We start from the raw sequence: 15,948 nt of genomic DNA, 5'->3' as shown, positions 1-15,948 counted from the left end.
CCCCTGACGTATGCCCACCAAAATCTTATCAGTTCATCCTTGAATCCAAGTGAATGTTTGTGTCAAATTTCAAGAATTTTAAGAATTCTCTCAAGACGTTCTTGAGACATTGCGTTCACAAGAATGGGATGGACAACCCAAAAACACAATGTACCACCTGCTGAGAGGCATAAAAATCAGTTACAAAGAGCCTCCAAATATTGGGGGGGGGGGGGGGGCAACAGGAATTTGGGGGTCTAAAAACAGGCCGCAGGAGGTTAAGAAACCCTGAGGTGTGCCATTATCCCCTACAGAAATAGAGAGCAAATCTGAAAAACTGGGAAAACCTTGAAAAAATACCATTACTGTGATGAAAGAGATATTCCTCGAACAAAACATGAGGAGGAGAAAGTGAGCTTGTACGGAAAAGGAACAGAAGGCAGAAAGGGGGTCAGCTATCAGAGTAGAGACAGGATACCATGTAGTAGAACAAAAGAGGGCAGAGAGGTGACGAGACAACCTTACCTTAGCAGAATCTGACTTCTTGTTGAGTAAACTTTTGCATGCTGCAAAAAAAAAGAAAAGAAGAGGATAGAAAGGGAGAGAAACAGGTACAAGTTTTACTGTTGACCACAGCCAATCCACACAGCTCTTTTTCAGCTTTTTAAAGAAATCCGCAACTTGAGCAAAAAACCTGCATCTACAATTTGTCCTATCTATGAAACCCCCAATACCCGAGCTTTTATGACAAAGTCTAAATGTTGCCAAAGAATAACATGCATTTAATGGATTTCTTGGGCTTTTTTTCCCCTCCTTGGCTGTACGAGTTGCTACACTCTGCAAAACCCATTCACATCATAATCCATTCATTGCCATCTGGGGAAAAAAAAGAGAAACCTGAGAGCAAAGTAAACTTCCTAAATCCATTTCCTGTCTGTAAGACCCCAGCAGATCTACAAAGAGAGTGATGGTCAGACTCAAACGGCCGCCAGGACTGACGGCGATGAGCTGGGTTAATGTAAATCATTGATTTCCTATAAGGCCCCGGTCACTTTTCCTCTCAAAGCTCTCAACTGTCTGTTGCTTCCCCTTTTTCCTGTTTTTTTTCCACTGACACACATAGGTTCCAAAAAAATCTTATCTTGTGTTTCTTACCTTCCAAAAAGAAATGGGAGAGGGAAGAGTGGGGGAGTAGAGGGTTGAAAGAGAGGGCTTAGTATTTCAATACAAGACAGTGGAGATAAGGGGCACAGCATTTACAGCAGCAAACAATATCAAGTGACAACTCATGCTCCTTAATCTTGGCTGTTGCGTCGAGATGCAGCTTCTATCTTGGCCTGGCCATGCAGCATCCAAAGGAAAAAAAATATAAAAAAGAAATGTTTTCATTCCTTAATCAGAGAGAGGAGAGCTGGTTGTTTAGAGCACAAACATCTGCTCTATATTCGGCTAAATCTTCTACCAAACAGCCATCGGGGTGCTAATTGTGACAGCATGGGACCACCACATTCACATGCTCTCTAAATCTGCCCTTCCCTTCCTGCTCCTCGAGAGAAGTCAAGATGACCCGCAGCAGGAGGGCTGCACCGCTCAAATCACACAGATACAGCTGGTATTTATAGAAATGCCCACAAAACATCACATCCCTTTAAGCCAAGGGGGAAAACTGGCTTTTGCATGTCAAAAGTAGCTAAGTGACTAACTAATGGGAACAACATCTTTTCAATTTGGGCCAGTATTGAGTGACAGCTGTGACCGGGCAGCCCTGAAATCTCTATCGTCAAACCCACCAGTATTCAAGGTCGTCTGAAACCTAAAAACTTACAAAAACTGTCTTAGATAGACTTCCCACTGTTCCAACAATCATCAACTCCGGTTTGGCGGAAATAAATCCATCAGTCACCCAGTTAGATGTGGAAATACGCTGGCTCTATACATACTTAAATTACTGTTGTTTTTTTTTAAATGAAATCTGGTGAGTTTGGTGATGGTGATTTCAGGGCTGTCTCTGGTTAAACAAAAAGGATCTAAACCTTCATCCGAAGTGTTAGACTGTTTAGCCACTGGTAAAAAAAAAAAAGTTGTGAGCCTCTACAGACCTGTACAGACTGTTCCCCACTTCGGCGATCATGCCCCCTTACTATGACTTGACAGCAACTGAATCTTTACCAGGCCCCTAGGAACACTGCTCAGCCTTAGGGGGCGATCACACAGATATGAGACGCTAGAGACGCAGACACTTCAAAGACGCTGGAAACGCTGGAAGCACTTATTCAATGCGCGCTAGCTACTGGTGTCTGATGCTCAAAAAGTTGAAAATATTTTAACTTTTCAGCGTCTACACGCGTCTAAAAATGTGCGTCTACAAAAACGTGTGTCTAAAAAGATGCTGGAAAACGCCCATCTAAAAAGACGCTTGAACGCCGGTCAGACGCGCCGTATCATAGGAAAACAATGGTTTTACTGGCGTCACGTTTCAAGCGTTTCATCTCGGTGTGATTGTTCCCTGTATGTCTGTATAACTGTTGAGGACACCTCGGACTGCAAACAAAATCAATTATGACTCTTTCTATTATGATTTTTTTATCCATTGAGGTTTTAAATTTGGAAAACTTTCCTGAAACCAAGAAAAGCGTTTTAAGGATGTTAAGTCTATGAGTGGAGCAGGGGTCAGCAGGAGAAACACCGATGCACATATTCAGTGGGCCACATAATGCTGAAGGAAACCCGGGAGCTAGAAACTTTTTTTGGCATTTGCACCAGGTCAGCTACTCCACCCATCCTTCACGTTCGGTATCTATTATTACTGAAAACCTATGATCTATACCGGCTCGATGATGAACAGGTAAGGGCGGATTAGAGAGCGTGTGAATGTTGTATCTCCCGGGAATATTTTACAGGATATAAACCACACAGGACACCCACATGCGAAAGGCTGCAAGGCAAACGCCTTTCTAGAAACATACAAAAATGCTTCAAAACGCTCACTTTTGACACACTTTGCTATAATGTCATTAAATAGGAGGAACATCATGAGCAAACTGCCAAGCCTTGCTTCAGCCAAACTCTGCAGAGATGTGCAAGGAAGCTGTTTTTTTTTTTTTAAGCCAGAATTTTGCAGTGATGAGTGACATCATCAGAGGATCAAAAGCCAAGTAAATAAAAAATAAATGATTGAAAAGGAGGAGAACTGAGGAGCCCAATCTGCAGTGATGATGTCACACATGAGATTCACAAAAACTTACAAAACAGGCAACTTGGTCCAGGCTCAGCGAGGAAGCCCGCATTCAGAGGGCTCTAGCTGACAATCAAACCACCACAAACACCCCGAATCTCAGCGCACCAATCACACATTCCAGGAGTTTCTGCACTGAGGTCATCTACCTTTCACAGTTTACCTTTTATCCTACCTACACACAAATCCTAGCTACCTATAGAGAGATCTACGTACATTGTGGAGCAAAGTAGATTTTCTCATCTGAAAAAGGTGACAGAAAATCCATTCTGCTCCACACTGTCTGTTTCTAAAGTACTCATCCATGGAGCCACCATCGGAATCGCCGACCTTCACCACCCGTCCCCACTTGGCAAGATGAGAGCTGAGTCTGATTTTAGTACTTCCGAAACAAAAGGAATCCATCCAGTAAGGTATGGAAAATGTCACTGACAAACGTGGTGGCAGATTTGCAGCCACGTTGGCTTGTGGCATTCCTTCTAGGAGGCACAGTCTTTTTTTTTTTTAAAAGTACTAAAACAGACCTCAGGAGGGGGAGATGAGACGTGGGATGCCTTTAACCTCGAGAGATTCATCAGGAAAGCTGCACAGCGGTGATGGTTTCAACAGTTGGCTCCAGCAGCAGAAGCAAAGGTAGCACTCCCATCCTCCGTCTCATTCTAAACGTCTCCCCCAGCTCCTCTACATCCGCCTTTCCCTCCCCACCACACCAGACCCAGGTTCGACGATGGCAGCACGCCAACCCAGCTCTTGCCGGCCCCCTGCAGTGTCAGTTCCCGGCCCCAGAAATACATGCCCCTCCTCATCCCCTGCCCCGGTCCGCCCTGTGCCCATCCTCGCAGCCCCGGCTGGTGGATAGCACAGGGGCGTTAGGGGTCAGCAGGAAGTCAGGATGGAGCTTGGAAGAAGTGACGACGTAACTAATTTGGGAGATGAAATGGGGGTTATAAGGTCGGGGCTGAGTGGTGGTGAGGTGTAAATGTAAAAAGCACTTTGGGGTGCAGGTTGAATCGATTACCATTAAGTGATACTGATGTGCATGATTTGTGTGCATAAAATGTGATGTCTTCGCATTACAGCAAAGACAACAGAAGAGCCTAAATCAATAAAAATGTGTGAGTAATGCATGCATGTGTGTGAATGTTGATGAGGATGCTGGCAGAGGATGCATGCAGGAGTTTGAGGGGTGGTAATGGGGTCCCACCCTGAACTATGACCCAAAGGAGTGAGCTGTGTGTGGAGAGGAAGTGGATGGGCGTGTCTCTGGGACGTACCTTCCTGAGCCAGTGAGGCCGTGGAGGAGGCGGCAGCAGCAGAGTTGGTATGCTGCCGGCCCACTATTGGACAGAAATGCTACAGTTGGGAGGGGCTATACAAATTAGGCAGGTCTATCTCACGCTGTTCAATCGTGGGCCTAGAAGGCTACAGGATGTGCTGGCTGCAGCCCAGACACATCAAAAGTAGGGCTGCACGATATATCGTTAATGCACTGACATCGAAATGTGCGCAGTAGTGGCATCACAGGACGGAGCAATGTCAGGTCAGGCTAATGAATTCAAACACATCATGCTACAACTTTTTTGCTGCTTGATACAAAAGAAAACTCAGCTCTCATTTCACATGACTAATGTTACCTGCCCTTGAAGACACATTACGTGAGCACGTGACATAGTCTGGCGGCATTTGTTATGGGAAGTGAGACTCTCCTGGGTGTTTTAGTCGTCTAAACGATTAAACGTCCGCCCCCTCGCAAGTCGGCACCAGAAATATTAGTCAGTTAAACCAATTAGTGTTTTATTCATGTGCAAGGCAGCTTAACTGTCATGCAGCTACCCGCCACTAGTGGGTGCTACAGAGCCGTCAGACAGCAGTCCCCCTCCCCGCGGTAATGCTCGAGTTAAAACAGCACGGTTGGAAATAGGAGAGATGACCTCTCACAAAACCAGCAGTCTGGCAGAACTTTGATCTAGAAAATGAAAACAAGGTAGCATGTAGGCTGTGTCAGAAAAAACTGGCATATCATCACTCGACTGGAGCAATGCGCAATTACATTCAACTCAACGTCGGCTGCCGCACTCGAACCAATTTGACATTGTTCACCCGGCAAAACTAGCTATGTTTCCATCCAAAAGTGATTCGAATCATTGGGAAATGTGCATTAAAAGAAATACCAATCCTGTGTGTTTCCATTAAATGTACAGACTTTGGTGAAAACTATGAACTTTGGTGAAAACTATGAAGTTTTCCGCAGAACCGGAAATCTGGCATTCTTCTTCTTCTATGTTTTCTGGCGGTTGGCAACCAGCTTGTAAATGCATTACCGCCTTCCCGACCCGGAGTGTGGATATCACCATGGAGAGAGGTGCGCTACGTCAGACTTAATTCGAACATAACTGTTTCCATCCCCCTTTTTTGCGAATCAACATTTTTTCGAATCAACCAAAACCCAGCTCAAGCAAGTGTATTTTAGTTTGTGCGAATCATGGGATTTTAATTCGAATTTTGGCGTTTCCATCATAATTTTCCGATGCGATACTTCTAGATGCGCATATAAACAGGCTGATGGAAACATGGCTACTGTGATCTTGCCCGGTCTGAGAAGATAACGCAATGACCTCACAAGATATGCTTCCACTTCAGGCTTCAGGAAGTTAATGGGATATGTTGAGCCTGAAGACACCGTGCCAGGACTGTGAGTGTTTTATAAGTGTTTTCCTTTTTTTAGACTTGTCAACTAGTCATCAAAATTTTCGTTTATTCACCAAGGAATTTGTCGCCAGGAACATCCCTTGTAGAAAAGTATCATGACTGCGCCAGTAAGTGCCAAAGACGCAGTGAAACGCATGCTTATCCAAAGCTACATGAGTCAGCAATTCGTGTCCAGATAACATTACTAGCTAACATTAGTTTATTTTATCTACTATTTTCAACCTGTTAGGTCAACCGTTCCCAGAGGTCTGGTGAAACGCTGTTAAAAATATGGGTTGTGGCTAAAAAAGTTGTCACAGCACACTGTAATTGTATCCAACTCGAGGCATGTGACGCTTTTATGCTAACGTTTGACATAAGTTGACTGTGCTCCTCCAGATTGTAGACGAAGGCTTTGGATCAACATCTGCCGCTGTTTCTCAGCGAGTTTTATTCATTTGTTTTAACTTTTCCCCTTTATGTCCTACTATTTTTGGGATTTAAAGTGGCCTTAGCTTTTTTTTCCCCAAAGTTAATCGATTGGAACAGCCGTAAATGCCACAAATCCCAGGCATTAGTTCAGTGCTGTTAGTCTTTATCTCCAGTTACCCTCCATTTGGACAGCGCACCAATGTATGATGTCATATCTAAAGAAGCTCTAAATATAAATATCTCAGAAAAAGATAGTATCGCAATGTCAGGTTTTTTTTTTTTTCAATATTGCACAGCCCTAATCACAAGGTTTGATAGAAATGGGCTAAAGCTAAGACATGCACCCCGGTGGTTTTCTAGGCCCAGGGTTGAAATCATTAGCCATCGACTGACCAATTACTTAAAGGCTGAGAACACAGCTTCAGCGGAAACAAGTCACTCTCAGCAGACTGAGGTAAAAAAAAACACAGAATCTTAGCAGTCACCTTGCCCCAAACATTAAAAATCTCAAAAAGTCTTCCCTCTCTCAAACATTCAAACGCTCCCCGGGCAGCAGAAAAGGGACACATACAAACACACACGCACGCGCACACACACACACACACACACACACACACACACACACACACATACACAGAGGGAGAGATACATTAGCATGAACAAGGATGTAACTGACGCACACATATAATGACATACATCAGGATGCATGACAATCATTAACAATACACTGTTTCTGCCATGACTCCTAGGAACTTCATGTTTCAAATCAGTTTTAATGTTGTAAGCAAGTAAACTCCTGTGCACACACAAAGACATATTGTTATTTTGAGGATGAGTGGGTGAGTGTGTGTGTGCGTGTGTGTGTGTGTGTGTGTGTGTGTGTGTGTGTGTGTGTGTGAGTGAGTGTGTGTGTGGTGAGGGGGTTAAAAGAGGTGCAGAGGACTCTATCCACTCTCCTTCCGCCTCTCCCTCTGCATGTGCTGCGTGGGAGGCTGAGGGCGAAGGGCACACCCACCTGAGAAGTTTCTGGACACCAGCATGGTGGTGAGGATGGCTCCCTGGAGGAGGAGAAGAAGAAGGAGAGAGAAAGTGAGGGAGGTATAATGAGTGCAAGGAGTTTTGTTTTATTTAACAGGATTTCTTCACTGCTCCGTATTCAGTTCTAATGGGACGGTAATATTTTTATCTTTCGGCAGTGCCTTCATCACGGTGCAGTTCTTGTTCTGTCAAACAGGATCTAATTTTCAAAAACATTTTATGTATCGTATTATTTGTGAGACACACCGTTAACTTCAAGTCCTCACATCTCAAAGACCCATTACATGTTTTTCTATGCAAATGGAATGAAATGAGGTGACTAAACAGAACAGCTGCTTGATCCATTAGTTTGCATGTCTGACTGTGAATGCAAACTACAGCAACTAGATCGTTTGAATGTTTCAATACTGCTGCTGATACCACGCCACACGTCTATGTGCCAAAGCAGTATTTCTTTGACAACTTACTTTGACAGCATTAATTACATCTTCTACAAAAGACGCAGAGGCCATTTAAGACCTTTAACTGAAGGAAAGAAGTCTAAAATTGGTATAAATTCTATTTAAATCAGGAAATAGCAGATTAAAGAATTGACCAGACATTTCATGACAGCTTTCACAGGGATGCACAATGACATCAGCACGTCATCTGTATCGGCAGATAAATGCTTTAACCCTTTGGGGTCAAGAGTATAATTGGCCATTTTGACTACTTCTGATTTTACCTTTAAATTTCACCTTAAAAACTGTTTACCTTGCCTTGTTTGGTGTCTTTTTGTTCACCATAACCTCACCTGTGTGACTTTACAGTTTTTTTCATTTTGACATACTGTATTAACACATTGGACCTAAAATCACACAAAAAACACCAACAATAGGAAAGAGGGTGTCACTTTCTTTAGAATAGCCCGTGTTTACTGTTTCTTCATGCACCAAATGTGCATCAAACTAAGTCTGGTTTTACCTGGCCTATCAACACAATTTAAAACTGGTATACAGTGTGAAGTTCACATTTTCGACACAAGTTGAAACGGAGACTCAGAGAGGCTGCATCTTGCTGCTACGTCATCTTAAATCGGTCATGTGATTTGGACACACCAGCGCGTCCATGGACTCCAGAGGGTTAAAATGAATTATCGGCATCCGTCTGAAATTATTTTGTTGACATCACAAGCAGATAAGATGAAGATCTAATTAGTCGAAATAGGTCACTTTTATCCTGGATGTGGCTATTGTCTGGATTGTCAGCATCACCCAAGCCTGTTTATGTAGGATGAGTTTTACAGTTTTGTTTGAAAATGCTACATTAAAATAAATACGGCATGTTTTATATTTAAATACATGTTGATAGGGATGAGAATCTAGAACAGGTTCCAGGAAAAAAAACGGTTTCAAATTGTCCGATCCATTGGAATCGTATGCCTCCGAGCTTTGCACGTCCTTTTTAATCAGTGCTGGCTTGTTTTCCTGACAGTTCCACGTTGCAAAACAATGACGTCAAACTCATCGTCTAGGCTGCTGGTAACAAGAAGGAGTGATGTCAGTAAAATGACCATCTGCAGTATGGGTGGAAGCACCAGTAATATCCTGGAACATCGTGACTAACAGCAGCGCCATGCTTAGCAGATTATTTCCTTGACTAAGAAAACCTTATTAAAAACTAAATGTTGTACAAATATTCTTTAATTTCAATCTGTGTAGGGCTACTTATTTCTGCACAAATTCACAAAAAAAATCGGGAATCGATTAGGACCCATTAGCATCGATAATGGCACTGGTATCAATAAAAGCTACATCCCTACATTTTGAAAAGCATTGTATTTATGTCTGCATCTGCCAGTGAGCTATCGCTGTAAGAGTTGGCATAAAAACAGGAAAGACTTGATGTTCTCTCCAATTAAATGGAAAAATTATGGCCATTTATTGGCATTGTCTCTGCAGAATGAGTACGAAAATACTGACATATAGGATATTGGCGAAAATCCAATGTCATGCATCTCTACAGCTTTTAGAAATTGACAGTTTGACAGGTGGTATTTTGCCTTATCTTTATTTTCAGGTTCTGTTCTCTGTGAAATGAAGAGTCAGATCGCAGATACTGGATGATAACGATACTAAAATAAAATGATAATAATGATTTAATTTAATGCTTTAACATTTTAATCCTTGGACTGCTGACTTCGTGCATCGGCTCCGTCTTCTGCGCCACCTTGAATGCAAGAGCCGCTTCAATCATGTTACTGACAGGCCCGTCAACTGTGGAGACGTGCTGCTCAATATTATGAAAATAAGCTAAAAATATGAATCTAAATTGTATTTCCTGCACTATTATCTTAGTTTCACGTCTATGAAATGTCCCAACATGATCACTTTAAATGTGCTCAGATTGGGTTGTGGAAGTAATTGGCCACGTGTGCGGGTTTTGACAATCAGACTCGTGCAGGACTCTGAATCGGGAGGGTCTAAAAACACAAAGGTGGTAAATCAAAGATGAAGATGAATGAGGGTGAAGACGCCTGCACGTGTCTACAACAAGGTTTCAGATGAATTTAAGATGAGTACCTTGAGTTTTCGGCGAGCGTTGAATTTGCGGAGACACTCAACAGTTTCCTGTCTGTGCATCATGGACGCCACTGTAGAACGGTGCTGCAGAAGGACAAGAACAAAGAATTAAACTCATTATAGTTATTTCAAGGTTACGATATAGTAATTGTTTAGGTTGTGTTGTGTGTCTTACGTCCTGATCTGCCTCTGCAAACTTATTTGTACAGCTCCAATATTTCTATTAGGTGGGTTAGGTGAATACTTACGCAGACCCAGGGGTGTTTGAGGGCCTGTTCGGCAGTGATTCTCTTAGCTGGGTTAATGGTCAACATCTGGTTGATCAGGTTCTTTGCCTCTGGAGTCACGGTGTCCCACTCTGGGGACGGGAACTGGGAAAAAACAGAGAAAGTAGGTGTGACGGTTGGGAAGGAAGGAAAGCAGTTTGGAAACAATACAAGCTCCTGAAAGGCCGGTCAGGAGTCCGCATGCTTCTAGCTAATCTGCACCATCTGGGCACCGGGTCTTGAGTTAATTTGTCAAAATTAGGCCGATATGAGAACGAAACTGCTAAATTTCCTTTTTGGATCAACAGGACATGTACTTTTGTTCCAGTTCTTTAAACCATTTTTTCTACCAAGCATGAATTCCCTACAAACAGGCTGGCTGAGACTTCCCCAGTCTCTGTGGAAACTGCAATGTGACTTGATTATCTAGACACTGAGAAAGGAGGATACCCCCTCTCTGATTCTCTGTCTCACACACACACAGACCACACACACACACACACACCCCTCTGCAATGCGTCAGGGAGGCCCTGATAGGATCAATAGCTTTGGACCAGCTCTCAATTGGACACTATTAAACATTCAAAAACTGCTTCGCAAACCCCTGCACTGCACCCTTCACAAGCATACACCTAACACACACACACATACACACACTTACATCATATGCCCCAGCTTTGATCTGCTGATAGAGTTTGTGTTGATCTTCATCCCAGAACGGAGGATATCCCACTAACAAGATATAGAGAATAACACCTGACAGAATACAAAGTGGGAAAAACAGATTGAGAAAGAGATCATGTTAACATACTTTCATTATTCTTATTTTGATTTAATATGTAGCACTTTTCATTATGTTGACTCAATGTGCTAAACTCACATTTACAGTTAAGAGTATAGTGAATTAAATGCACGACAATGCAACAAACTTAAGGTTAAATTCTTCTCTTTGCAAATGATTGGAGGTTTTAAAAAAATACCCATTAACCATTTACTTTTTTACAAAAAAAAATCTACTTCTACTTCTATGTTTATTTGTTTTTAAATATAGAAAACTGCATTTTAAAATGCAATGTAAATCCTTTTGTTTTGTTTAATCAAATCAAAATGCAATTTCTTGTATTTTACTAGAAAGCAGCAGAAACTGAGTACACTAACCAAGTAATATGGTTATTGCAATATTCAGCAATGTCGTCATATACTGCACCCTTCCCTTATTTTGTGCAGCCCTAATCCAGAGCAGGTGTAGGGGGTTAAAATTACTTCAGTGTCGCAATTTTTAATTCCTGAATCGATAAGATTCAAATATGGAGTCGGAAAGAAGCTGCCAGTCTCACTGTGGTGATCTACAAGTAACGTGACGTCATATCCGTTTCAAAAACACAGCTGACGCATTCTGATTTCAGCCAGCCGAGGGCAAACTCCCCACCGGATTAGCAAACTTTCTACTGTCATTGCACAGATTAGATCCAGCCTGCTGTGACCCCCTGCGTTGGGGTTTGCGGCATCTTAATTCGAATAGCTACAGCCACTACTGAGTCCGACTGCAGAGCTTCCACCCACTCCCATCCCGGCGAATAGTCTGCTGGCAGCGGGGAAAGGTGAGCAAATCAATGCGCTGAGTGCAGCTCTACAATGGAATAAGACTTTACCCATTTTAAATACTAAAAAAACAAAACAAAAAAAGCAGTCAAGTGTCAGTGTTAATATTGGCAGCTCCTATAAATGTGTTTTTTCGGAAATATGCCTCACGTTGTGCAGACTCTAGAAGTGTATGATTTAACCATTTCCAGTGGTCTAGTGTTAAAAAAGTTAACAAGCATTTCGGTAAATTGTAATATTTAGCTGCAATACTCACGTTGCACATTGCTGTCACATTGCTTAGATACCGCCTACATATCCAATCTGCTCGATAGTACTGAATCGGGAGATCTCATGCCCAAAAGTGAGGCTCAATCACTAAATCAATCCAGCTTTATTTGCAACACACACAAACACACACATAAATTCAGAGACTGTTATGCTAAGGACTGAAATTATAGCACTCAAAAAAACGGGAACAGAGGAAAGTGAAAGTTAAAATAAAAATTTATAAAATAAATAAGTAGCAAGATAAAAGAATATACCAGCTAAAAAAAAACCCTAAAAAAAAACCCAAACACATTAATAAAAAAAAAGACACAATAATCATGAATACAAAATTAAAAAATAAAATAAATAATAAAATAAAAATAAATAATAATATAAAATAGAATTTTAAAAAATAAATAATAAAATAAAATAAATAATAATAATATAACACAGAATAAAAAAATAATAAAATAAATAAATAATAATAAAATAAAGCCTCACCACAAGCCCAAATGTCCACAGGCTTGCCGTAGGGGTCCTTCCTCAGGACTTCAGGGGACAGATAACCCGGGGTGCCTGCAAACCCTGCCCGACACACAAAAAGCAATACAATCAAACTGATTCCTTTTATTAAAACTTCTGATGAAGGCTACTCTTGTGCAGCTGTGTGAATGGCTCGGACGATAGTTGACCTGTTGGACTCCGACGCAAGACCAGATTATGACAGTATAGAGTCACAAGCAAATGTCCATTAATCATCTCGGGCCCGCTGGAGAGTCAGCCAAATGCTGCCAGCTCGGCCGTTAGCCAAGACACAATGGCCTAAGCATGAACTGGACAGTGTCTGTGAGCCTCTTAAGCAATGCTAGTACTAATATTCTTTGGCTTCCAAGTGGGCGGGCGGATGTGTAGCTATACTGTATGTGTATAGCTACTGTATGAAAGAGGGCCTGTTCAGCAGTGAGTCGTATGCTTAAACATATAAATGGTTGAGCACCCAGATAGAATAGCAGGTCAGGTAAATGGTCCGGCACGTTTGATATGTGTGTGTGTGTGTCACTGTTTATGTTTTCTTACCAAACCAAGCCTGCTGGTCTCCTTGCACTTCGATAGCAAGGCCAAAGTCTGCCAGCTTCACTGCAGCTCCCTTCATCTTACTGGCCAACAACAGGTTCTCGGGCTGAGAGACACACACACATGGTGAAGCAGAATGTATGACAAGAGATCAAGACAGTGAGAGACAGATAGTGACAGGCACTCTTGAGTGAAGCTCTTTCTCAGAAATATTTATATTTGATGTGTTCGACACAGCTCGTGTGGGGGTGGGGTAAAGGTGTGAGAAAGCGATGGAGAGACGGAGGATGTAGAGAGAGAGAGAGAGAGAGAGAGGATGAGTGGTTGTGAATCTCCACAATGCCTTACATGGGCATGGGTTCGTAGCCATGGAAACCACTCGGGAGTCATTTAGGCAGCGCTGCAGACTGCATGCTAAATGGAAAGTGTACTTAGCGAGAGGCAGCGTGTGTGGCAGCGTTCTAAATGGCCATTGTTTGGGCAGTAGGACATAAATGGCCGCAGTAAAAGCCCACTCAGGATAAAAGGCCAACAAATCAGACAGGCAGCGCTCGAGGTAATAGCGTTATTCTCCAACACTGAGCGTGCAAACACACATGCGTACAAAAGCCGCCCACACGTGTCTAAAACAAGGCTGTTTTTTTCCACACCTTGCAGTGCTTGAAAAGATGCAATTCAATACATATTATTACTGTCCTTCTTCCCAGGATCATCATCATCACCTCAAACTGGGTTAAGGAGGAAACTGGAGGCAGCAGAGAGACTCTCCTCCTCCTCTACTCTTTGCATCTGAGCCTATCAGCGATTTGGGACGACTCAAGCCCCTCCCCCCCGCTGCTCCATGGGTGGGTGTGATGTCACATGGGTTGTCCTGGCAACTCCCGAGGTTCATGTATGCCCTCACCTCCTCCCTCACAATAGACCCCCTTCACAACAGTGCAAAGCGTGTGTTTGTGTGTGCGCTGTTTGAGTCCTTGTCTTTTCCTTGCCATAGGTGAGAGACAAACCCCTCCACGTGATATCATGACTCACCATCTCTGTGTGCTCAACATGAACACACATGCAATGCCTGCGCACACACACACACACACACACACACACACACACACACACACACACACACAAGACACGCAGAGGTCTGGTCACGGACAGACAGGCTGACAGATCTGAGAACAGACAGAGGGTAAAACAGTGGCAGGAGAGGGACGCAGGGGGAGGAAAAAAAAGGATAGAAGCAGAATTGCAGAGACAGAGAGAGAGAGAGAGACATGGAGCAACTGAGAGCCATCTGTGTGTTGCCATGGCCACGGGCAGAGGTGTGTGTGAGTGTGTGGTTGTCATGGCAACGGGCAGCCACTCACCTTGAGGTCTCTGTGCACAATATCATGCTGGTGGATATGATTGACACTCTCCAAGATCTGACTAATGCAATGACTATGGAGAGAGACAGAGAGAGAGAGAGAGAGAGAGAGAGAGACAGTGTCAGTCACTGCCCTTCATCACAGGAAAACAAAAAAGAAACATCACATGTACTCCAACATGATTTGTCAAAGTGTTTATGGTCTGGTTGTAAAGCTGATGCATTTCAATGGGAAGAAAAAAACCCTGACGTCATTCTTGTTCACTTTACGACACTAAAACTGTTGTGCATTTTTAAGAGTTGGTAAAAGGTTGAATTGACTAAATCGTGTCTGTAATGTGATGACACACTGAAATATGAACTTCAGGATGTCACAAGAACTGATACTCCGGTACCAAGTCAGTGCCGAAATTGTGACAGTACTCAATTTTCTCCACCAGGGATGCAATTCCTGCGTTAGTGGCGGGGCAGCATATACGCCTACAAGGAGCCGCTGAATGAGTTCCCTCTGAGGTGTAAGTGACTAAAAGAGTCTGAGAAGTCCAGGGCTGTTCATAAAACATTTAGGACACCACAGTTTATTCCACACTACTGAAGCTGCTCCTCTTTCTGGAACCACCGCAGAGTCTTTAATAATTTCACTTTCAGCCATGCTTGTTGTTGCCGTGGGTAACAGTATGACGTCAATGTCAACAAGTTGAAATATCATGAGTATCATGATATGAATTTTTCAAATTATATAAGAAAATTATACCATATTATCGTGAACGAGATGACCTACAAGCGTTCTAGTCTGCCTTAAATGCCAAAGGAAGAAGAACGCCGACCAGCACGGAAGAACAACAACACGTGGAAGACGCCGACAAGTGCAGCTGCAACGACAGCTCCACCAAATATTTTTTTGTTAATTCTCCTACAAACGTTAGCAGCGTGACGAGGGGCTGAGCATCAACTCTGCGCTGCGTCTCAGGCATTTTAATTTGGTTGCTGAAAGTTGAAAAACGTTCAACTTTGGGTGAAACCCTGCGCTCCTTACTGTCACTTTTTACCCAGTCGTCCAATCACAGTGGAGGAGAGGCAGCATGAAAAGCCTAACACAAAGACCAACCGTCACATCTTAAATGTACAAGTGAAGAGCGACAGAGAAGAAATATGTTCATGCACTGTTGGCTATTTCTCAGTTTATGTTTCCTCACCCACAAAATCTAGTGAACCCACACAGACTAGCACTTTGCTTTTGAGGTGCATCATCAGGGTTTAACAATAAAATCTAAATGTTTTTCCACAAGTGTTAAATGTTAAAGTGCACGAGATTTGTTCATGGTATCAAACTGGGTGTCGAGAATTGTGGAATTTCACTGGTGTTGACTACTAATTTTCTGATATTGTGAGATGCCTAATTTATACAGATTGGTGTTTAAAAACAAACCTTTTAAATTTGGGATGCAGAGCCGAAACAGCTAG

General features: G+C 42.7%; 1 protein-coding gene across 14 annotated transcripts in view; it reads right to left on the bottom strand.

Annotated features, from left to right (window-relative positions):
• LOC117247050 (calcium/calmodulin-dependent protein kinase type II subunit gamma-like) overlaps positions 1 to 15,948 on the bottom strand; it is a 61,740-nt gene that overhangs the window by 20,258 nt on the left and 25,534 nt on the right. For 10 of the 14 annotated variants that reach the window (XM_033611174.2, XM_033611179.2, XM_033611175.2 and 7 more), the window contains exons 6-14: positions 14,486 to 14,558; positions 13,128 to 13,230; positions 12,552 to 12,635; positions 10,861 to 10,955; positions 10,182 to 10,304; positions 9,934 to 10,017; positions 7,350 to 7,392; positions 4,489 to 4,551; positions 505 to 545 (exon numbers count right to left, since the gene is read on the bottom strand). In XM_033611174.2, coding sequence (XP_033467065.1) covers positions 505 to 545; positions 4,489 to 4,551; positions 7,350 to 7,392; positions 9,934 to 10,017; positions 10,182 to 10,304; positions 10,861 to 10,955; positions 12,552 to 12,635; positions 13,128 to 13,230; positions 14,486 to 14,558 — 709 coding nt within the window. The remainder of the gene's footprint in view (positions 1 to 504; positions 546 to 4,488; positions 4,552 to 7,349; positions 7,393 to 9,933; positions 10,018 to 10,181; positions 10,305 to 10,860; positions 10,956 to 12,551; positions 12,636 to 13,127; positions 13,231 to 14,485; positions 14,559 to 15,948) is intronic. The other 4 variants (XM_033611176.2, XM_033611180.2, XM_033611184.2 and 1 more) reach the window with 1 other exon arrangement.

This window comes from Epinephelus lanceolatus, chromosome 21 (assembly GCF_041903045.1).
Source record: "Epinephelus lanceolatus isolate andai-2023 chromosome 21, ASM4190304v1, whole genome shotgun sequence".
In the NCBI taxonomy this organism is placed as follows: domain Eukaryota; kingdom Metazoa; phylum Chordata; class Actinopteri; order Perciformes; family Serranidae; genus Epinephelus; species Epinephelus lanceolatus.
This window is presented reverse-complemented; position numbering and strand designations above follow the sequence as displayed.